At 47.8% G+C, this 22,996-nt stretch overlaps 1 protein-coding gene across 3 annotated transcripts in view; it reads right to left on the bottom strand.

Annotated features, from left to right (window-relative positions):
* The window catches only part of EYA2 (EYA transcriptional coactivator and phosphatase 2), a 262,669-nt gene that overhangs the window by 63,556 nt on the left and 176,117 nt on the right, over nucleotides 1-22,996 (bottom strand). For all 3 annotated transcript variants that reach the window (XM_049100621.1, XM_025470310.3, XM_025470311.3), the window contains one exon: nucleotides 17,215-17,298. In XM_049100621.1, the coding sequence (XP_048956578.1) occupies nucleotides 17,215-17,298 (84 nt within the window). The remainder of the gene's footprint in view (nucleotides 1-17,214; nucleotides 17,299-22,996) is intronic.

The raw sequence follows: 22,996 nt of genomic DNA, 5'->3' as shown, positions 1-22,996 counted from the left end.
TTGAGGATCAGGAAAGTGAGGGAGTTTGGCCTGAGCTGATGATACGGGCGTAAACGACTTACAAACACCGAGGGTGTGTCGTGGTATGACAAACAGTGCTAAGTGTCCCATCACCCCCCACCGCCACCGAGGAACCTAAAGAATGAGAGGAAGGTAGGAGAGAACAAACAACCACTCTGAGTAGCAAAATCAATTCCCTCTTACGTGGTGACAGAGCACTCAGCATACTGTCAGCTGGACTCCCAGCGCCTACAGAAGGGCCCTGAGAAGGAGCTAGAGGTCACTGTGGCTTCTCCCAGTCCCGAGGTAATGTTCTCATGGACATCCATCAGGACACGGGGCGCCTCTTCCCTCACACCTCAACTTAGCTGTCAAGGTACAGCATTGTTGAGAGTGACAGAAATTCATTCATCCATCCTTTCATTTATACCACAAATATTTACTGAGTGTCTTTTATGTGCCAGGCACTGTTCCAGGCATTGGGATGGGTCAGCAAACACAAGAGTCGTATAAATGAATTAAGCAAGATTTGTAGTATGTCTCATGGCAGGGATGTTACGTATGGCTGCACAGGTTGTGCACTGCATAACTCTAGCAGCATCATTCACATGGACTACCATGAAAGTGGTGCCTCCTAGAGTTGAGCAGTGCACATTCCCTACTTCTGGTTGGTGGTGGGAAATACTACAGGAAAAAATATATGACAAAGAGTCTGCGTCATGCATGTGGGCTGTGTAGGAGGTATGGCAATTTCAGAGAATGGTTAAGGAGGTATTTGCTGAGAAGGTGGCATTTGAGTAGATTTTCAGGGGGAGAGGGAGGAAGCCATGTGGGTAGAGGAGCATCTGAGATAGAGGGAACCAAGTGTTCAAAGGCCCTGAGGCAGGAATGTGCCTGGAAGAGCTGAGTACCTTCGAGGAGGACAGTGTGGCTGGGACAGAGTGGGGGAGGGGAGGAGTACCAGAAGAGGGCATGGCATAGAGGTAACTGGACCAGACCCTTTAGGGCCACATCTAAGGGCATGGGCTCTGGCAACTGGCCAGATTATGTTTCACCTTCAAACTTTAAAAAAAATATTTTATTTATTTATTCATGAGAGACACACACACAGAGGCAGAGACATAGGCAGAGGGAGAAGCAGGCTCCCTGTGGGCAGCCTGATGCAGGACTGGACCCTAGGACCCCGGGTTCACGACCTGAACCAAAGACAGGTGCTCAACAGCTGAGCCACCCAGGTGCCCCTCATCCTCAACTATTTATTGAGCACCTATTATGTGCTGGGTAAGACCACGCAGGCTCTTGGCCTCCATGTGGCTTACGACATACACGTGGAAGTGAGTGCTCACTGTTCTTGTCTGCTCAGCATCCAGCCCACCTGCTGGTAACAGCATCTTTTTTTTTTTTTTAAGATTTTATTTATTCATGAAAGACACACAGAGGGAGAGAAAGAGGGACGAACAGACACAGGCAGAGGGAGAAGCAGGCTCCATGCAGGGAGCCTGATGTGGGACTTGATCCCGGGTCTCCAGGATCATGCCCTGGGCTGAAGGCGGCGCTGAACCGCTGAGCCACCCGGGCTGCCCTGGTAACAGCATCTTAAGTGTTTTTTGGGGAGCCTGAGTTTCATCACACCCAATCTGTGTAGTTATGAGGCAGCTGACCCAGCTACCCCCTGAGTGACTGGTTTAAGTCAGGTCAAGGACAGCTTTGTCTGGGACTTAACTGGAACTACTGGGGAAAAGATAGTCTCTATTCACTGGGGTTACTGAGCTGGCAGGATGTTGGTCTCGTGCTGCTTGGAGGGCAATTTTTGCCACTGCAAATGAAAGAAAATCGAGTTCTCCTGACATTGCTTGAGCCCCTGGATTCAGCTGTGCCTGAAGCCAACCCATCCCTGAACATTTTGGTTATAAAAGCCAATGAATTCATTTTTCTGCTTGTCAGCTTATGTTGGGTTTCTGTTACTTTTAACTGAAAGAGAATTGATTTGACAGCTAATTATGGGGCACATCTAACATGCTGTGCTAGAAAGTAGGGCTATTTAGAGAGTGAAGACACAGTCACCATCCCTGGACTGGAGGAGTTGCAGTCTCATTGGGGAGACAGACAAGTAATGAGGTAATAAAACATGTAGTGATAAACGCTGCAAGAGGGACAAGTGCAGGGTGCTAAGGAAACACACAGGAGGGATGCCTAACCCAGCACAGTCAAGGAAAGCTTCCTGGAGGCGGGAGTCATCCAGGATAAGACCCGAAGGCTGAGTGAGCCTTAGCTGGGAAAATCAGTGGCAAATGAGAAAAGCGTTCCTGGTAGAGAGGGAACAGCAGACCAAGGCCCAGAGTTTCTTGGTGCAACTGCAGAGCTGTAGCCTAAAATATAAACTTGAGAATCTCAGAGCTGAGGCGGGAGAGGTTCTGGGAGGGTCTGGAAGCCGGCTCACTGAGTTTGGGCTTCATTCTGTAAATGAGGCACCCAAGACAGCTAGACTGACAGGGACCAAGCAGCTCACATGAATGAACGGAATGGCCCAGGTGAAACACATGGCTCTGTTGTCTTTCATTCTCCAACTCCTGCTGCAAGAAATATTTAACTTTCTTTTTTATTCTTCCTAGCGAGGAACAACCGTGCAGAGGAGAGTAATGATGACTGATATTTGGCTTCAGGCAACAGGGAGTAGTGGGGTCTGTGGCAAACTGGAGCTCACCTGCCCCATTTAAAGGGACAGCTGCCATGCAGCTCCAGCCAAGTGATGACAGTTGGGATTGGGGGTGCCTCATGGCCAGACCTTTGGATTTTTCAAGAGAACCCAGAAATCTGAATTTCTATGTGAATTTTCCAATTTTATTTTTAAAAGAGATTTATTTATTTGAGAAAGAGAGAGAGAGTGCGAGCACATGAGCAGGGCAAGGGGCAGAGGAAGAGGGAGAGAGAGAATCTCAAGTAGACTCCCTGCTGATTGCGGGGCCCAATGTGGGGCTTGATCTTACAGCTCTGAGATTACAATCTGAGCTGAAACCAAGATTCGGAGCCTCAATCAACCGAGTCACCCACGTATGCCTTGAAACCTCCCGATTTTAAATGCTGGCAACTAATTAAAAAAATGCAACAAAAAATGTTGTTGAGAGTCACTTGTGGCCTGTTGGCCCCCCTCCTTCCCCCAGCATGATTCTGACACAGGGAGCAACTAGGTGGGAGTGAAGGTCTGAAGGTTGGCCCTACACCTGGGGGCTTTGTGATCGGCTGTCATGTGCTCAGGTGGCCTTGGGGCTCAGAACGGCCTTTGGAGCTCTTGGGTCTGATTCTTTCTCTACCGCTCACTAGCTTGGTGGTCGGGGTAAGGTCCTTCTGGGTAGGATGGGGAGCACCACATCTGCCTTTGTGGGTTTGTCTTGAGGACCAAGTGGATGACTCGTGACCTTGTGCCATGCACGTGGGGGGAGGGGTTTATAGCTCTTATCCCTGAATTGGAGGCTTCTGGGTATGGGTATGTTACAAACGGAAAGTCATCATAAAAGTAAATACTTAAAAAATTTTTTTTTATTTTTTTATTTTTTTTTAGCTCTTACACATAAACTCGACAATGAGCGAAATGAATTCCTCAAAAACCACAAACTACCAAAACTCACCCAGGATGAACCAGCATCCAGCATTAAAGGGATTGAATTCAGGGTGAAAAACCTCCTGAGAAACAGAATTTCCAGGTCCAGATAGTTTCACTGGAGAATTCCACCACACATTTCGAGAAATGAGCACCAATTCTGGACAATCTCTTTCAGAAAACAGAAGATGGTCCTCCCACCTCACTTATGAGGCCAGTGTTACCCTGACCCCAAAACCCAGTGAAGAGATTTTTTAAAAAAAATTCCTAATTTTTGGGGCCACCTGGGTGGATCAGTGGTTGAGCATCTGCCTTTGGCTCAGGGCATGATCCTGGGATTGAGTCCTGCATCGGGCTCCCTGCATGGAGCCTGCTTCTCCTTCTGCCTGTGTCTCTTCCTCCCTCTCTCTGTCTCTCATGAATGAATAAATTAAATCTTAAAAAAAAAAACCCTACTTATTTTTCAAATAAAAAATGTGGATCGTTTTCTAGTTCCAGGTGCCCTTCAGGAAACATCACTTGATTCCGATGAACAAACCCCTCTCTAGTTCCTAAATATTTTCATTAGCTCAAAAGAAAAGCCTGTACCCACGAGGCTGCTGCTCCCCATTTCCCCCACACCCACCCGAGGCTCTGGGAACCACCCAGCTGTGTTCTATGTGTATGGATTTACATATTCTGGATATTTCATAGAAATGGAATCACACACGTATGACCTTTTGCGTTGGGCTTCTTTTATGTAGCATAATGTTTTTAGGGTCTGTCCACACTGTAGCGTGGATCGGCACACTGTGTCTTTTAATGGCTGAAAAATATTCTATTGTATGAACATCCTAAGATGTGTTTATCCATTCATCCGTTGATGGACATTTCCAAAGAGATTCTTCTTTTTTTTTTTTGAGATTCTTTTTTTTAAGATTTTATTTATCTATTCCTGAGAGACACACAGAGACACAGGCAGAGGGAGAAGCAGGCTTCCTGTGGGGAGCCCAATGTGGGACTTGATCCCGGGACTGAGCCGAAGGCAGACACTCAATCACTGAGCCACCCAGGTGCCCCCTAAAGAGATTCTAAAACTACTTATTTCAATTTTGAACTAGGCCCCATGGGGGACCTGGATCAGAGATCTCCCCCTCTGCCATCGGAAGGGCCTACAAGTTCACTAGTTCACAGAGGAAGTGGGGGGAAGCAGGCATGGTGGGGGGAACCTCCTAATTCCCTGTCAAAGTCAATCCCCAATACAACCGCGCTGATACCTTCCTGCCATTCATCGAGTGACACCCTCACCCCTAAAGGCTCTCGGCAATTCCAGCGATCTTGGGACAGCTCAAGAGCCCTATTGTTGGAAAATAAGTACCGTAAAAAGTGCAGGTGGGGTGACGGGGGAGGCAGCTTCTCAACCTGCTAGTTAAGTGTAAGGGAAAATTGTTCTCATTATTTAGGTTCACAGGGGTGCCTAGGATTTTTTTTCATTCCTTATCATTGTGAGCACCAAGCTCTGTATTTACAGAAGACAAAGAGCTTCTTGCCCGAGCCCAACCAGCCCAACCTACAGGCTGTTGTAGGTTTTGCATAGGTGATTTAAATCCCCCTTCTTAATTATTACGTTTTTTTTCAGATCCCCTTCAGCATTCACTGAAAGGCAGAACTAAAGAAGGAAACAACAACAACAACAACAACAAAAAGTTGGTGAAAGAAGTCTTGGGAAGCGGTCAGTCCGCATTTGTTAAATTTGTGGGTGGAAAAATCAGGGGTCTTAACCAGCTTGAAAACCCACAACCTAAGTTGATTCTGCAAGGAAATGGTCTCTCCAAGCAACAGAGAGCACAGGGCTTCAAAGGAAGTCCCTGCTAATGAGCACTTTTCTGACGACCCCAAACCATCTCTAAAATATATTTTATGTTGGAAATAATCCTTTAATGCTCTAAAATACATAAGCAGAGGCACTTGGCATGGAGGCCCACGGGCTCAGGGAAGCATTATTACAGGGGATTAAATCTACAAAGGGTACCACCCCCTGCCCACGGCCCCTCCAACTGTCATTCACCTCTAGGACATCTTTCAAAGCATTTCCAACCTCTTCCTCACCCACCCCCGCCAGAATGACAACCACAGATGCTTGCTTCTTGCCCTAATGGATGAGAGTGGTGTGGCCAGCCAAGTCACCAGCCCTGGTCCTACAAAGAAAATAATCACCACTCTCGAAGGCCCATCAAAGTCCTCATTTCTTTATTAGCCACAAAGACTAAATACCTTTCACTTCACCGAAAGGAGAGCTGGAGGGGGAAAAAAACAAAGATTTAAATACAAGGTTTAACCCCCAGTGGGGGAAAGAAATCTCCGACTTCCTCAGAAAATCCTTTCCAAATTGTCTTCATCTTGACTTAATCCACATCTACCGAGTGAATTAGGCAGTATTTATTTTGAAAATCTATTTTATAGAGTTCCAAGGACTCTGTTTTCCTTGGGCAGGGCTGACTCCATTTCAGAGCTGGGGGCCGCTGCGAGGGCCTCGCCAGGCCTTTAAACTTCCAAGGCGCTTGCCTCACACGGCTAACAGAGTGTAAATAAACACAGCTGAGCCCGGAGAAATTGGAAGGTTTTCTCATTAAAGAAATAAAATAAACAGATGTCCTTAAGCACTTTGGCTTGTGTTTGTCAAAGGATGGAAAGCTCGAGAGGTCTGAGCGGCAGAGGTGAATTAGAGCCGCATCTCAAGGTAGACGGAGCAAAAAAGAAAGAAAAGGAAAGAATCTGTGGTCCTCCGAATTAACTAATAGTCCTCCAGGGAGGGCACTTTTGATTTGAACCGTAGCAACTTCTACAAATAGTTTTTAACTGCTGGGTCATAAAACCGGGGTTTTTTATTTCTTCTCAGTTTGTAAAGCAGTAACGGACAGGCTCGGCCGTGTATCGCCAACTGGATCTGATTGAATCCTGATGGCACCGCGCTGGGTATTGGATTCCGGAATCCGAGCCGGAATCACGTAATAACACCCGCTGAGGAGTGGGGGAGGACGGTGGCTGGTCGGAGGGGGCAGAGGGGCCGGGGGGGGGGGGGGGTTGTGTGTAGAGCCAAGACCTGGCCGGGCTCCTTCTACCCAGCCCCTTCCAGATGCACAAAGAGGCTGGCGGGCTGGCGGGGTCCACGAGGACAGTCATCACCCAGTGCGTTCATGGCTTACATCTTGCTGCACAGACTAACCTGTGAGGGGATTACCTGGGGGTCAGGTTTCAATGTCCATTCTGGTTCAGGATGCCTGGGACCCAAGACTCTGCATTTTTTTTATTTTTTTGAGTTTAAAATTTTTTATTTCAAATCTAAATATTTTATTTTTATTTATTTTTTTAAAAGATTTATTTATTTTTTTATTCATGATAGACATAGAAAGAGGGAGAGGCAGAGACACAGGAGGAGGGAGAAGCAGGCTCCATGCAGGGAGCCCGACGTGGGACTCGATCCTGGGACTCCAGGATCACGCCCTGGGCCAAAGGCAGGCACTAAACCGCTGAGCCGCCCAGGGATCCCCCTCAAATCTAAATATTTTAAATAAGTCAGGGGCACTATTTAGAGCATCTCTACAGAATTCTTATAAAAGGAATCTTCATCCATCTGAATTTTGAATTGCTGTATTTAAAATGTGGGGCTATATCTGGCTGTTCTGAATGCCCATTGGTCATATTTGCAATGGTTTCATGTCACTGTCATCCTTCAGGGGCCAGAGGTGCCACCTCCTCCAAAATATAGTGACATTCTGATTTCAGTCCTTGGAGCTCTAAATGTCATCAGGACCGTGACTTTGGTGCAAGTCACCTTTCCTTCTTCTAACAACTTAGATTTACAAGTGTATGTTGAAGATAAAGGATTTTTAAAAAATTTAAATTCAATTTGCCATCATATAGCATAACACCCAGTGCTCATCCCATCAAGTGCCGTCCTTGGTGTCCATCACCCAGTCACCCCATCCCCCCTCCTCCCCGAGACTCTGTATTTCTAGCAGCTCCCCGCAGATGCTGGTGCCCAGGACACACTTCAGGAGGGCTTATGTTATGGGTTCTGACACTGAGGAGTTCCCATTTTTGTGATTGGGAGGAAGTCTGAACATCCAGACCTCGTTGCGGTCTTAGTCTGGGGCTCCCCGGAAGCAGCCCCTAGGCCTAGGCTTTGGGAGCCAGCAGTTCACGGGGAGGAGACCCCAGGGAAGCTCTGGTGGCTGAGCAAGGAAGTGGGGGCGGGGGAAGGAGGTCAACGAGGTCAACGAGGTCAATGAGCAGGTGACTGCTGTGCACAACTGGGGACATCTGGGAGACTGCAAGGAACACCCCAGAGTGTCACAGGTCCCAGCGGAGGGAGGCCGTCATGCCCACAGGAGTGGGGAGGGCTTCGGGGACAGGGCGGGGTGCTGCCAGCACCCCTCTAGTGAGAGTTCCATCCCAGCCACTCCATAATGATGATGGTGATGGGATCCTGTTGCCAAGCAACCCCAGGGAGAAATGAACCACTGCAGTGGTGCTCTGGCCAGTGCCGTGGTGCTCGGAGCCATCGACAGGGCGTTTAGGCCTCGGCAGGAAGGGCGGAGAGTGGACACGGGGTGAGGAGCGCCGCTTCCCTTCCAGTTGCTGGAAGAGGGGAGGAGTGCTGGTGGCAGGGGTTTGCACCACCCCAACACAACAGAGCCCCCAGCAAACAGGATCCCGGGATATGTGCCTGAGGGGAAGGCGACAGCCCATATTCCTCAGAGGACACCAAAGGCCCTGCCTAGAACTACCTGACAAGGCTGAGAGGTCGCTGGAGGGAACTGGGGGCCAATCCTCTCTGCCCCTGCATATCGCACACGCTCTGGGCACCACCTGGCATCGGTGGGTCACAAATATGTGTCTCTGGGGACAAAGAGCACCACACAGGAGTGGAAAGGCTTGGCGCCCAGGTGGCACGTGTAACCCTCTGTTCCAGGGAGTGAGGGGGGTGAGGTGTACCTGGGGGGCACGTGTCCTGTCAAGGGTCCCCACTCTTTGGAAACTCAGGCCTGGCGTTATCAGACCTCCCCGGTCTTTAAGAGAAGTGAGGCATCCAGATTTTTATGTAAAATAGCCAGGTTTAAAAATACTGGCAGGGTGCCTGGGTGGCTCAGTCATTTGAGTGTCTGACTCTTGGTTTTGGCTCAGGTCACCATCTCAGGGTGGTGGGATCGAGCCCCACATCGGGCTCTGTGGTGGGCATGGAATCTGCTTAGGATTTTCTCTCTCCCTCTGCCCCTCGCCCCCACATGCATGTGTGCGTGCGCTCTCTCTCTCTCTCAAAAAAAAACAAAACAAAAACAAACAAGCAAACAAACAAAAACACACACACACACACACACACACACACACACACACAAAACCAACAACAAAAAACTCATTGGCAATGAATTGAGAATTTAAGGAAATGCAGGGGGCCAGACTAAACCTGTCTTTATGCCAGATTTGGCCCTGCACTGCCAGTGTTAAACCTCGAATCTTTTTTTCTGATGAGCAGGGCATGGCTCTTTAAAAGGTGCCACGGAAGGAAACCCTGGATGGGATTCTGCTCAGGCAGGCATCAAGGGCCACGTGGTTCCGGCCTAGGTTCCCCACATGCCGGAATGTCCCTGGCCCCTGGCCTGCCTAGAGGGGCCACTTGCTCAATGCTCCATGGCCTTCGCGGAGCCCCTGCTGTGGGCCAAGCTCTGGGTGAGGCCAGGTCAGGCTGGCACCCAGCATCGTGGCCCCGGAGAGATGCTGACGAGCCCCTGTCTTGTCATGTGTGTGGACATCTGTTCCCTTGAGGGCAGGCACCCTGGAATCTCAATTCTGCAGTGCTTGCAATCGCTTGCATTTACAACTCCCTGCCTGCAAACTATTTATTTATTTGCTTATTAAACAAATATTTGTCAGGCAGTTGTGCCAGGTGCTGCTGAGTGCCAGGGGACAAAGCTATGAACACATCAGACCCAGTCCCTGCACTCTTGGAGCTCAGGGTCAAGTAGAAGGGTTCCCCTCCAGTGGGTTTTCATTTTTACCCTGAGAACATTCACACGGATCGCTGGGGATACAGTTTAGATGCACGGTTGAGAGCAGTAGGCCACACCTTGGCTTTCATCCCTTCCAAACTGGGTGACTCAGCCACCTTTTGAGTGTCGGTTTCTCCAGAAATGGGGGTAAGAGGACAGCCATGCCTTACAGGTTTGTGGTGGGGATGCGGTGAGAGCGAACACTCCAAGCTCAAGCGCTCCCTGAAGGATGCTTGTTGCTGCCATGTCTGTGAGGGTGGGAGTTGAGGGGTCCTGGGTGTCCTTTTCGTGGGGAGGGTGGAGAAGGTAAACATGGAATTCAGAGCAGCCATTAGACACAGGGTTTCTCAGCTGCAGCACTACGTACATTTGGGGTCAGATAACTCTGCGGTGGGGGCAACCTGTGCATTGTGGGATGTTTCACAGCAGCCCTGGCCTCCACCCACTGGATGCCAGTAGCACCCCTCTAAGTTGTGACAACCAATAATGGTTGTGACATTGCCAAATGGCCGTTGGGGGACAAGTCACCTCCAGTTGGGAACCAGTGAGTCAGACCCTGGATGTATGGCCACGTGGAAGGATCTAAAACCAGAGCTGAAGGAGAAAAGTGAGAAACACTGGGTGTTTAAACAACGCCGTTCGTATCTGTGACAGAAATGCACACAAAAAAACCAGCATATATTTCACAGGAAAACAAACAGAATCTACAGCATTAAACTATGGGGAGGGGAGGAGGAAGATCCAAATGGGTCTAAAAGGAAACGCACAGCGCACCCCCGTGAAACGAGAGGAGCTTCGTGTGCACAAAGAGTATGAATAACTCAACGTCTGCATGTGAGGTCCAACTTAAAAAATAATAGCGCTCACAGCAGAGTACTTGGCATATAGCGCATCGTGCAAAAAAATAGGATAATTTGTTCAAGAGAATTCGCTAGTTGGCAATAGGGAGGCGAACAGGTCAGGTCTCTTCAGAGGAAGATCCTGGATGGAAAACAGGACTTCTCTGTAGCCCAGTGTGGACTCGTGTTGCACTCTTTATCTGTGGTTGATTCTGTCTTTAAAATATATCCAGACTGCCACACTGCTCACCACTCCACCTCTACCACCCTGCTCCAAACAAACACCATCTTTCAGCTGGACCTTTGCAGTAGTCTGCTCACTGGTCTCCCTGCTTCCAATCTTGCTCCCCTGTGGTCTGCTCTCCTCAGGGGAACAGCCAGAGGGATTCTTTAGAAATAGAACTCAGACCCTGTCCTTCCTCTACTCCAAGCCTCCATGGCTCCCACTTCAGAGTCAAAGCCTGGTGAGTTATTACTCTCCTCCTTGCTTGCTCTGCTCCAACCATGTCAGCTTCCTAAAATCCACCAGGCAACTTCTGCCTCCGGGGCTTTGCGCTTGCTTTTCCCTCTGCTCCTCTGTCAAATATCTGTTCCTCTACTTCCTTTAAGTCTTTATTCAACATTCAGCTTCTCCATAAGGCCTCCTTCCCTGGCTGTCTTTTCTCAAATTTAATTTCAATCCCTGTCCCCGGAAATACTTCAAATACTTCGAAGAACACCATCCACAAAGCGAAAGACAACCCACCGAATGGGGAAAAAATATTTGCAAATCCACATATCTGCCATTGCAAAAGACTGCAAATCACATACACATCCAGAATATATAAAGAACTCTTAGAGGTCAACAAGAAAAAGACATACAGATCAATTAAGAAGTGGACAAAGGATCTGAAGAAATATTTCTCTAAAGAGGATACTACCAATGGCCAAAAGCACACAAAAACATCATTAGTCAACATAATTAGTCATTAAGGACGTACGACTCAAAACCACCACTTCACATCCACTGGGAGAACTATAACCAAAGACATACTAACAAGTGTTGGTGAGGAAGTGGAGAAATTGGAACCCTTACATACTATACTACGTAGGGGAGCGTCACATGATGCAACTGCTCTGGAGAACAGTCTGGCAGTTTGTCAAAATGTTAAACCCGGAGTTACCATATGACCCGGCAATTCCACTCCAGGTACACACCTAAGAGAACTGAAGACAGATGTCCATGCAAAAGCTCATCCTCGATGTACGCAGCATTATTCATAACAGCCCGAAGCCTAACGGTCCCTCAATTCACGAAGGGACAGCAAAGCGCAGTCCAGTCCATACAAGGGAGAATCACACAGCAATGAGAAGGGACGGAGGGGTGGTATTCTCTACAGCATGGATAGATCTCGAAAACAGCAGGCTAAGTGAAAGAGGCAGGTCACAAAAGACCACATATTGTATGATTTATTTTATAATAAATGTCTAGAAGAGACAAATCTCTGGAGGCCAAAAGTAGATTTGTAGTTTGCCAGGGCCTGGGGGAGATAGGGAAGTGACTGCTTAGGGGCACGGGCTTTCCTTCTGGGGTGATGAAAACATCCTAAAGTTAGATGGTGGTGATGGTTGCACAACTCTGTGAGATGCTAAACATCGCTGAATTGTACAGACTGGAACGTGCAGGTAGGGCATGGGGACTAGATCTCCGGAAAGCTGTTATTAAAAAGACACACACAGCTGGTCCCAGAGTTGACTTTCCAACCGATACTGAGCTGCCTGGAAAGCAAGGCACAAAGGGAGGAGTCCGGCGGACTCACTGTGAACCCCTGGGCGGTGGACTGCTGATTAATCCTTCTTAGAGTCCTCTCCTGGCCACAGGCAAAGAAAGGCTCCTGACCACCTTGCATTTGCCTAATCCGGGCTGGAAAAAAGTAGAGTTCAGGGACTGCTGGGAGCGGGGTGGGAGGAGGAGAGGTTAGGGAAGAGGCGGCGATTGCTGGCTGCTCCAGCTCTCCAGGGAATTTCTAATGGATCCACAAGATGAGGGGAGGTACAGCTACCAAGGGGTTGCTCTGGCGCTGAGCACCGGGTAGGAAGAGATGGAAAGGAAGTGGAGAGATGACAGCCTCGAGCAGCACATGCCTCTGATTGGGAACAGGAAGAGAGCCCAGTTTCTGTTTGAAAATTCAAACACTCTGTTTTGAATCATTCCTTAATCATTTTAGCTCTGTTGGTCTTATTTCCCTAAGTAAACAGCAAGTTACCCCTTTGGCTGGGACCACAATTGGTATGATTTCTGCTTCTTGGACAGTGCTCAATGCAGAGGCCACAGGCAAAGAGCCGCTGGGCCTGGGCGCTGGCATGGATGTACAGGCTGTCTCGGCCTTCAGAGCCCATTCTGGACCTCCGCGGTCCTCACCCTCTTCTGGAAAGAGCATTTCAGTTTCCTTTGGGAAACATCCCTCCCCCATTCTGTGCATTTGGTAGGGATGGAGCTGATCTGCTCCTCTATTCTCTCTGGGCATCAGCTCTTGATCTGGGCTGGCTAATCAGAGCCACAGAGGTTGGGCCAATGAGATTCAAGCCTGAGAGTTGTGCTGGAATTCAGGAAGTAGGCCTTCTTTTTCAGTTGGGATTGCTGACAGGGAGTTGCTCTATGGAGAGGGTCAGCTGAGGGATACAGAAAGACCAAGCCCCGAGAACATTGCTTGTGTTCCTGGATCCAGCCCAACCTGAATTCCAGATTCCTCTGAGTGTTTCAATTATTATGATTCAATAAATACCCTTTATAGCTTAAACACTGCATGCTTCAAACTGACTCCTGCTTGATACCAGTAATTAATAATGAGCTCCACATAGCTGTAGGTTCTGGAAAAGCACAAAGAGGAAGAGTTGTGGGCCAAAAGTCAAGGCCACATATTTTTGTTCTATTATGAATACCTTGACTACATAACCCCCCGGTGTCTCAGTTACTCTGTCAGCAAGATGGGGCTCATGCTCCTGTTCCTCTAGGTCCTTGATACTTCTCTGATTTCCAAGTTTATTGCTGTAGCCCAGACCTCTCTTTGGAGCTTCAGAACTACAAATACGATTGCCCTCTACATTCTTCAACATTTTTCTCTTTCATTGTTCTTCGTCTTATTAGATGGTACTTTGTGCTAGGAAAACGCTAGCTGTCCAATATCCATTCTTCCTTTCTGTCTGAACTTTAATGGTGCACGTGATGAAATTGCATTTCCCAGACTCCCTTGCAGCTACCTGTGGCCATGTGATCAGGTTCCAGCCAATGGGATACGAATAGAAATGATATGTATAGGTTCTGTATCTGGCCCTTAGCAGAGAGGGGAAAAAAAATAAAAAGGAAGTAAAATAAAGAGGAGTAAATTCTTCTTTTCCTGTTCCCTCTTCCCATTGAGTGGAATGTACCATGGGGGTGAGCTAGGTTTTATCTTGCCTATGAGGGCAATGGTCTAGGGATGACAGGGAACACATAGGGCCTTGGTGCCTGGTGCTGTGTAGCAGCCCTACCAGCTGGAGCTGCTCACGCCTGGACTGCTACATGGAAGAAATAAACTGTCTTGCTTAAGCCATGGTTATTTTGGGTCTCCCTCGGGGTGGCTGGCTTTAGCAAATGAAAATAAAAAGCCCCCATTCCTTACCTAGGGGAGAACTGGAGGAGGGAGTGGTGAATTCTAGAATTGGAGTGAACATGGCACAGGGGACCTGGGATGCTCCAAGAGCTTCTCATCTCAGCTTTCCCTGGACATCCTGGGTGCTCACAGGCAGGCAAGTGAGCCTGATATATGACTTTTACTCTCTCCTGGGTGATCTTACTCTCTCTGGGCCTCAGTTTCTCCTTCTGTACTATGAAGACTATTTGTGCATGTTGGTCTCCTAGGTCCTTCCAACTCCGGCCTTCAGTGGTTCTGAAATTCCAGCATAGGTGTTGGCACTCAGATGCCAGTGGGGCCAGGAGGTTCCCATAAGTGGGTTAAACAGGCCAAGTGGGGGCTGTGGTTGGGCTGCACAGCAGACGCCCCCTCTAAGGAGGCTAGTCGCTACTCAGCTCCTGTTGATTGCTGCCACATGAGAATGTAGGATTGCCAGATTTTCTAATTTTTCAAGAAGAGTTGGAAATCTGGATTGTTTTGGTCTGTACAATCTCCTGATTTTTAAATGTTGGCGACAAATTCACATTTTTTCAAACACTCTAGGGGCCAAACAAAAATGTCTGCAGGCTGAATTTGGTCGGTGGCCACCAGCTAGGCATTTTTTGTTTTGATACTATTTTCCTTCCTTCCTTCCTTCGACAAATATTTATTTGGCGCCTTCTAAGTCGCAGGGGGCGGGGGAGACTGTTCTATGAACTGAGGATAAAGCAATGAACAAAACAGGGCAAAAAATGTGCCTGTCATCATGTAGCTTTCATTCTAGAGGATTGTTCTGACTTATTCATGCAACAAATATTTATTGAGCAATTCTGGCCAGGCACACGTTCGCGGACCCTGCCCTGATGGTACATATAGCCTAGAAGGGAGGCAGACGGTGAGTGCATAATTATGCATGAAAAACACAGTAATAAGAAGAGTTGCAATTTAGATAAAGGGGAGTGGTTAGCAAAGTCCTCTTGAAGGAAGCTAATGAGAACTGAAACTAAGATTTAATCTAGTGAAAGAACATGCTAGAATATTCCAGATTACAGCAGAGGCTTCCAGTGTGCCCCTTCCCCATTTCCCTTCAGCTGTTGCCATTCCTCTACATGCAGAGGCTTTCAATTGTTAGCACCATACTCTAGGGGTTCCTTGGGGCCGGCGGGCAGTGCAGGGAGGTAATACTCTTAGTAGAGCCTTCAGCCTATGACAGAAGGGAATATGTGGGTAAATATCCCAGCACCCTCACTCATTCCAGTGTCAACCTGGGATGTATGTTCTAAAGTCTCCTGGGGGCCTCTGGTGGGACTGAGCCTCATCTGTAGGAGTAACTATTTATGCAACCTGTACTGCCCCTGCCTCACTTTCCTGCTCTGTGCCTGGTGCTTCCTGGGAGAAACCCAGCAGAGATGAGAGACAATTGGCTGAGTTTGAGGGCAGAAAGCAATTTAGGATGAGTAGTGGGAAATGGGGCTGCAGAGTGGGGCGGGAGCCAGCTCATGAAGGGCCTTGCGGGGCTGGGGTTAGGGTTTGTCGACGAGGAAGCTGGTGACCATTTTCTAGAAAGGAAGCGGCACGATCGGGGCTTGTGTTGGAGGAGGACCCCTCTGGCAAAGAGGACTGACGCGGCTCAGGTGGCATGGGCTCAGAAAGGTGCTCTGGGCTTTGTGCCTGTCTTGAGGATGCTCACAGTTGGGTTTCTGGAACGGTGCTGGCATAGACACAAAGACCATCCCCAAGATTACACAGCCCTACACTATCTACCAGAACCCAACTGTCCCGCTGTAGAACTTCAGAGTGGGCTATCTCTAAGGGCAGGAAGGGTGAAGGCATGTTTTCTTTAGGTGGGGGGGAAGGGAACTTAACCAGGGTGGTTAGAAAACCCCAAACACACCCAGACCGAGTGGGCAACCCACTACTCTAGGCCCTTTGGGATGGCCCAACCTTTTGCAATGGCTGCCAAGTCCACTCTGGTGTTTTCAGCAGCTCTGACTCTGCCATCCTCTACCTAAGCTGTGCTCCATCCAAGAACGCACGCCGGATTTCCCGCAGGCACTGCTAGACATATTAACGGCATTCCTACGTGGCAAGAGATTTCTGCACCACCGACACCATTTTTATATTCTTTACAACATAATGGCAGATGATAAATCTATCCCACTAATTACACATCCAGCTTGTTATAACCCCCATAAAAAACACGAGCAGCTGGAAAAGCCATGAGGTGATGTCAAATCATATTTCTGGTCTCTAAACAGAAACAGAAATATTTTCCAGGCGCTGGTGAGTCTCATGGTTCCTACCCATGCGTGGAGGCAGCTGCCAGCAGGTCGCTCACCTCGGATGAGATGATGGCTCGCCTGTTCTCGAAAGCTCTGTCTCTCCACCCCCACCTGTCTCCCTGCAGAGATGGCATCCACATGTGGTCTGCCGGGGAGGCAACAGGGCCAAGGCAAAGAATCGGCAGGCCTTGCCTGCTATCTGCCCGGTTCGTTTTTGCATTATTAAGGTGGGGTCCGTGTTGCCTGCCTTCACCACCCCTCAGCTGACAGCCTTTGCCCAGAATTCTAACTGGACGGTTCTCCGATATAACTTGATGATATGTTTGCAAAGCTGTGGCGAAGGTCCACGCCGGAGCTGAGAAAACGCCTCCCCCTCGTCTCAGAGAAACGGAAGGAAAATGGAATTCATCTGCCGGAGACACTAAGATAAACAACAGGGAACCAGAAAAATACTTTACCTCGTTTTTTAGCTAAGATTACTGTTTTTGGCCAGTGTATCCTCGCCCTCTTAGGAGGGAGACAGCTGAAGCCTCTAAGCTTATATCCTACCAAGTGGATGCTGAACGCCTTGTGTGTTGGAAGAAAGGCATTGGGGGATGACAGGAGGGGAAGCTAATTAAATTTTCACATGTCGAGGAAAAATTTCATAGGAGTTCTCAAACCCAGACTGACCCAGAGGGGCAGCTTTAGTTGGAGAAGGCGTCTCATAAACTACCCCCACAATTCCCAGGACAAACCAGCTGGACAGATTGTCATGTTGAAAAAAAAAGAGAGAGAGAGAGGGAGACACAGAGAGAGAGAGAGAGAGAGAGAAGAGACAAAATGGATTCTTACCTTCCCATATCTGGATGCAAAAGTCCCGGTGAGTAAGGAGTGAAAAATAATTATTGTCTCATCCAAATCCCACACGAACACACGCTGTGATGAAAGAGAGGAAGAGAATGGAGACAAATGGACTTGCTTGCATCTGACTTAATGTCTGCAGAAATTAATTCCCCGGGAGGAGAGAGAAATCTTGAAAAACATTATCTTTAAGTTATAAAACATGTGACTCACTGATGTGTCACTGGGTCCCCATCCAACCTCAGCTGTGTAAAGTGGATTCTGATGGCCAATTCTGGGCTCCTATCAACCCACAGATGCCAGAACCAAGAAGCCTGTTCTTGCCTTCCACATAAAAGCTCGAAAATGGAGGAGACCAGTCCAAAAACAACAATAAAAATCATATAACTCATTGGGAAAAATGAAGTACTACCTTTTTTTTTTTTTTTACATTCACTGCTCACCATAAACCCAACTGCTTCTAAATGCTCCTGTTTTTAACAATCCTGGGGATTACCTCCACAACTCTTAAGTAACATACTTATGCCTTCTTTACTTCCCAATTTGCCAACTTTAGACAATAGCTCTTGACTGAGTAATGCCAAAGATGAGGGTTTAGCTCCTGGTAATGTCCCTCATTTTTCCAGGACTTTGCATTTTTCACATATGTGAGGCCCTTTATTTCTAAGACCATCCACTTTGGACACTTTCCTCGGCTAAAACAGTAAATCCCCCATGGAAGATGATGGCTGCCGGCGTCCAGCGTCCCCACCCCTTCCTCCACTCCTCCCAGCTCCGATTTGAGCAGCGTTGTTAGCCTTATTTTTGCGCTGCCAACATGGACAGACTTATTCGTGCATTTGGTTTCAGAGCTGCACTTCCATCTCCTGGGCTCTGTCTAGATGCTGCTTTTCAAAGCTGGTAACCAGTAAAGAGCACTCACATCTTGTGATTACTGTTCCCTGCAGAGCCCAGTGATGCTGGGATTTCCCTTCCTTCTCTGGGTGTCAGATGTCTTAACCCTAGAGCCGCTTTCAGGAGACAGTTCCTCCTATCAAGGTCACGTCCTTTCCTGCGCTCTTTCTCAGTTAAAATCATGCCATATCCCGGTGTGTCGATGTAGGAGCCATGTCCTGTCTGGAATAACTTTTTGTTTTTGCAGGAGTTTATTGATTTCTTTAATTCTTTTCTAGTTTCCAATGATGTGTCTTCATTAGAATCTCAAATTTGGCCACACCCTCCATATCAAAGATGTTCCTCCTCGGTGACAGGATGTTCCAGTGTGGACTGGATCATCTTCAGGCTTGCTGTAGCATCCTGAGATGTCCTTTTACTGCATTTCCAGATGAGATCCACTTTTTCTTGGATTCCAAGTCTTTTTTTTTTTTTAAGATCTTATTTATTTATTTGAGAGAGAGAGAGAGAGAGTGAGAGAGTGAGCACAGGCACAAGGAGGGGAGGAGCGCAAGTAGGGAGGAGCAGAGGAGGAGAGAGAGGGACAAGCAGACTGCACTAAGTGCAGAGCCCAACGTGGGGCTTGATCCCAAGACTCCAAGATTGTGACCTGAGCTGAAACCAAGAGTTGGATGCTCAACCAACTGAGCCACCTAGATGCCCCTCTCTCTTAGTTTTCTTCCTGGTTTGCTTGAGCACATCTTTAAGCTGCTTCTTCTAAAACGATGCCTGGAAAATAGAATTCCTACATCGCTATCTTTATGTTGCTCTATGGTACCTCTGGGTACAGAATTCCAATTGGAAAATAATGTCCTCTAGATGTTTGAAAGCATTTCTCCATTGGCTTGTAGTGTCCGGGGTGACTGGTGAGAAGTGTGATGTTTCATTGATCTTCAGTCCTTTGCAAGTTTTGCTTTTTTTTTCTCTTTTGGATACTTAGGATCTTTATATTTGCAATCTTCAAGTTCCAGGAGGATATACCTAGGTGTGATCTTTTTGCATTCATACTGTTCAGCACCTGGCATTTTCGATCTTCCTTCCTTCTTTCTTTTTTTTCGAACTTATTTCTTTAAATGATTTCCTCCCACCATTTCCACTGTTCTCTCTTGCTGGAATTCCTGACAGTCAAATTAGACTTTTTTGACCAATACTGCTTATACTTAAATACTTTCTATAGTTTTGTCTTTTTGATCTGTACTCTGGGAGGTTTCTTAAACATTTTCTCCTAATCCTCCTATTGAACTTCTGTCATTTAAAAATTTCCAGTGACTCTTACTTTGTCTCTGAATATTTCCTTCCCAAGACCCTCCACTTCTTATTTTCTGGAGGCAAGAGCTTCTTGGATCCTTATAAGAAAGCCAAACAGAATTTTCCTATGTTCTTTTTTATTTCTTATATTCTGTCATTTATCCTATTACCTTTTCTTGACCTAATTTTTCACATTGTTGGTTTTCCTCATTTTCCTGGTGATGACTGTTTTTAAGAGCAAAGGGCCCGACTGATTGTGTGTGTAGCTGGTGTAGGGGATGAGCGCCAAAGGCAGCTACTCAGTCTGCCATCTCGAATGGGCCACCCCTGAAAACTCTCTGGAGGTGAATGGCTCTACTTACACATAGGCCTTTGCCATGCCCTTAACAGTAAAGAGCAGGGTGGTCTGTAGGAGGAAAAGGTCAGTTAGTGCAGGGATTTTTCAAAGTAATCGGCAGATCTGAGTGTCATTTCATGAGTTTTTTGGTCTAATTATAGTTATGTGTGTGTATGTGCTGGGTCACAGTATTAAGTGTTGTTCTTATTATGAGTCATGGTAAAAAAAAGTTTGACAACTATTTTTTTAAAGATTTTATTTATTTATTCAGGAGAGACACACACAGAGAGGCAGAAACATAGGCAGAGGGAGAAGCAGGCTCCATGCAGGGAGCTCAATGTGGGACTCGATCCCAGGACCTGGGGATCATGCCCTGAGCTGAAGGCAGACGCTCAACCACTGGGCCACCCAGGTGCCCCAACAACTACTGTTTTTAAGAAGGGCTTCTGGATTTCAATATTCTAAGTCCTAGTTTATCTGAACTAACTCAGCTGGATTAGTTAAACTTAGAAATTTTGGTAAAGGAATTAAAAAAAATCAGTGAATATTTTCAAATTGAATGCAGATTCCATTAATTTATGTACTACACTCCCTTTGAAGAACAAAGTCTGTCCCCCTCCCTAGCCCTCTCTTCCCCTGCCCCAGATCCTTAGTGAGTGGGTTTCTGGGGGCTATTATGCAGGTGATCCGACTCTCTAGCTCACTAGGGTTTGGGTCAGAGAAAGCCCCTAATCCCAACTGGGTCAGAGGCCTTTCCTTGAAAACTTCAAATTGGAACCTAGAAAGACATTCATCATCTTTGAGTGGCTGTTGGCGGCCTAGCGATCTGAAGGACAGGGAGGGCCAGTCTCTAGGGAAGAGAGGGATGGAAAGACCACCCCACCCTCTTCCAGGACCTGGATTCAGTTAGAAGCAGAGTGGGGCTGGAGGAGGGTGGAGCCCAGGAGCCAGCCGCTGAAAAGACACCAGGTCCGGGAGTCTAGCACCTGCACTGTGGCGCGTGGGGAGAGAAGGTATAAACGTACTTCCTTGCCTCGTCTACCTACTGGTTCCAGTATCCTGCTGACACTCTGCTGTCCCCCGCCCTGGGGTTCTGAGAGAATTTCGGTATCCCTAAAATAACTTCTGCTTTTTCACTTGAGCTAGCTCAGGTTGGTTTCTGGCACCTGCAGTTGAGGGATTTCAACTAATCTACACTCAGAATTTCTCTCCTTTCCACTTCTCTACATAACTTCTCTCTCGTGGGCTCCCGTCATTAGCAACACTGCCAAAGACTTGGGAGGTGAGACCCGGGCCAACCCTCCACGCTGACGGCGAGCATGGAAGTAAAACATAGCTCACCCTTTTTCGACTGTCCTTGCCTAGTTGTTTCCTCTGGAATCAAGACGCAGATGTTTCCAGAATGGTATCGCCCTGTAAATCCCGACTTCCCTGCCACCTCCACTACCTTCTCCGTTCAGCAGAAAATGTCTCCCTCCCCACCCCTACCAAGAGCAGAAGGCACATAAAGTGACTGATTAATGAAAGAAAAAAAAAGACATTATGCTCTGGTCTCTGCATCTCCTTAGACCTGTGACCTGAAGCTGCAGGAAATCCTCAGGAATGTGGGAGGCAGACAAAGCAAAGACAACGTGAGGCAAACAGATTTTCTTCGAGGCTTTTGTAGAGGCCCAGTCCTGCTGAGGGGACGGTGCAAAGTCTCCTCCGTGTTGGAAGGTCAGGGTTGTGAGAATTAGAGGAAAAGTAAAGACAAATCCCTATGCCTGAGAGCAGTCCCGGAGACGGGGGAAGGCTGGAACTGGGGCAGGTCCCCAGGGGGGCCAGCTCTCAGGGGGGATGGCTGCTAGTACACCCCGGGAGGCTGACCAAAGGTCGGAGGCAAGCGTGGTATCCCAAATATTCAACACCTTCTGGGACAGCTGGGACAGACCCTAGCCATGAACAAGTGCTAACAACCCTGCCAGTGAGTACAGCTCTACTAGCGAACGCTGGCTAGATCTCAAAAGCCATGGTGGTGGGGCATTTGTTGTTGGGCCCCCAGCACCCCGTCCCCATCTGATAAGAGCACGCTGGTGTTCTTCTCCCACTGTGTGCTGTCTTGGTGGAACTGTCAATCAAGGGCCAGCCTGAGCCAGGCCAGTGGGAGGCTGACTCCTTGGAATCAGACACAGTGTGAAGTGATGCTAGGATCCTACGTGGTTTACTCTCCAGCAGGGGCAGCATCCTCAAGGTTCCAGAGATTCCTCAGCATGGCCTTTGTTTGTTACTGTTCTTTCGAACCTTGGTTTTGTGACTTCCTCTCCATGTTGCTCCCTCTCAGTAATTTCCATTTTGCTTAAGTAACCAGAACCAGTTTGTGCTGCTTGCAACCAAAGGATTGTCTCGAAGTCCAAGGTTCCCGTCCTCAACAAGGATTCCCACGCCCAAGGTATGGCATGGAAACCCAGAAGTCCAGAAACTGGCTGGAGACTCAGTCAAAATTACATTGACTTTAGGGAAATGGTGAAAATGATATTTCTTAGTACATCTGAATTCAAGGCCCAGCTTTGTAGTTGCTGCATAAATCGTACAGGGTTATGACTAGAGATGGGATGATGATGCCTTCGGATCTCTCGGCCTGGACCCAGACCTTGCCGATACTACCCGTATACTCATAGCACACTCAAGCCAACAGATCTGCCCTCCTATATTTCTGCCTTTTGCAAAGAAGTATGAACTAATGAACATGCCCATTTTTCTCCCTAGATATCTATTGATTGCTTCTTTCTGTTTTTCTAGGCATCTGTTTTGCCTCTGTCCCCACTAATACTCTGTCCTCTTCTCTCATGCATGCTTTTTTTTTTTTGTTTGGGAAAATGTCAGTGCTTGAACAATAATCCTATGCTTGCTTTATTACAATAAAGCCTGGCACATCTCTCAGACCAGCCGTTCTCAGTGTGGGCTGCACGCTGAAATCACCTGGAGAGCTTTAAGATATTGGTGCCTGGGTTCCTCCCTCAGGGAATTGGATTTAACTGGTCTGGGGTGCAGCTTGAAAATGAAGGCTTTCAATGCTCCCCAGGAGATTCTAAGGTGTAGCCCAGGTCATGAGCTACTAAGGAACTCAGCATTATGGAAACAGTGCAAGCTCATCTGAGCCAGCCTCCTGTCTCCAGACAGATAAATATCCAAGCCATATTAGAACCATGAGAGGAAACTTTAGAACTCCCTTGCAATGTATATCTAATTAGTCTGGGGTGGGGCCTGTGCACCTGC

The sequence above is a fragment of the Canis lupus genome, chromosome 24 (assembly GCF_003254725.2).
Source record: "Canis lupus dingo isolate Sandy chromosome 24, ASM325472v2, whole genome shotgun sequence".
NCBI classification, from domain to species: Eukaryota; Metazoa; Chordata; class Mammalia; order Carnivora; family Canidae; genus Canis; species Canis lupus.
The sequence above is the reverse complement of the archived record's forward strand: the minus strand, read 5'-3'. Positions and strand labels throughout refer to the sequence as shown.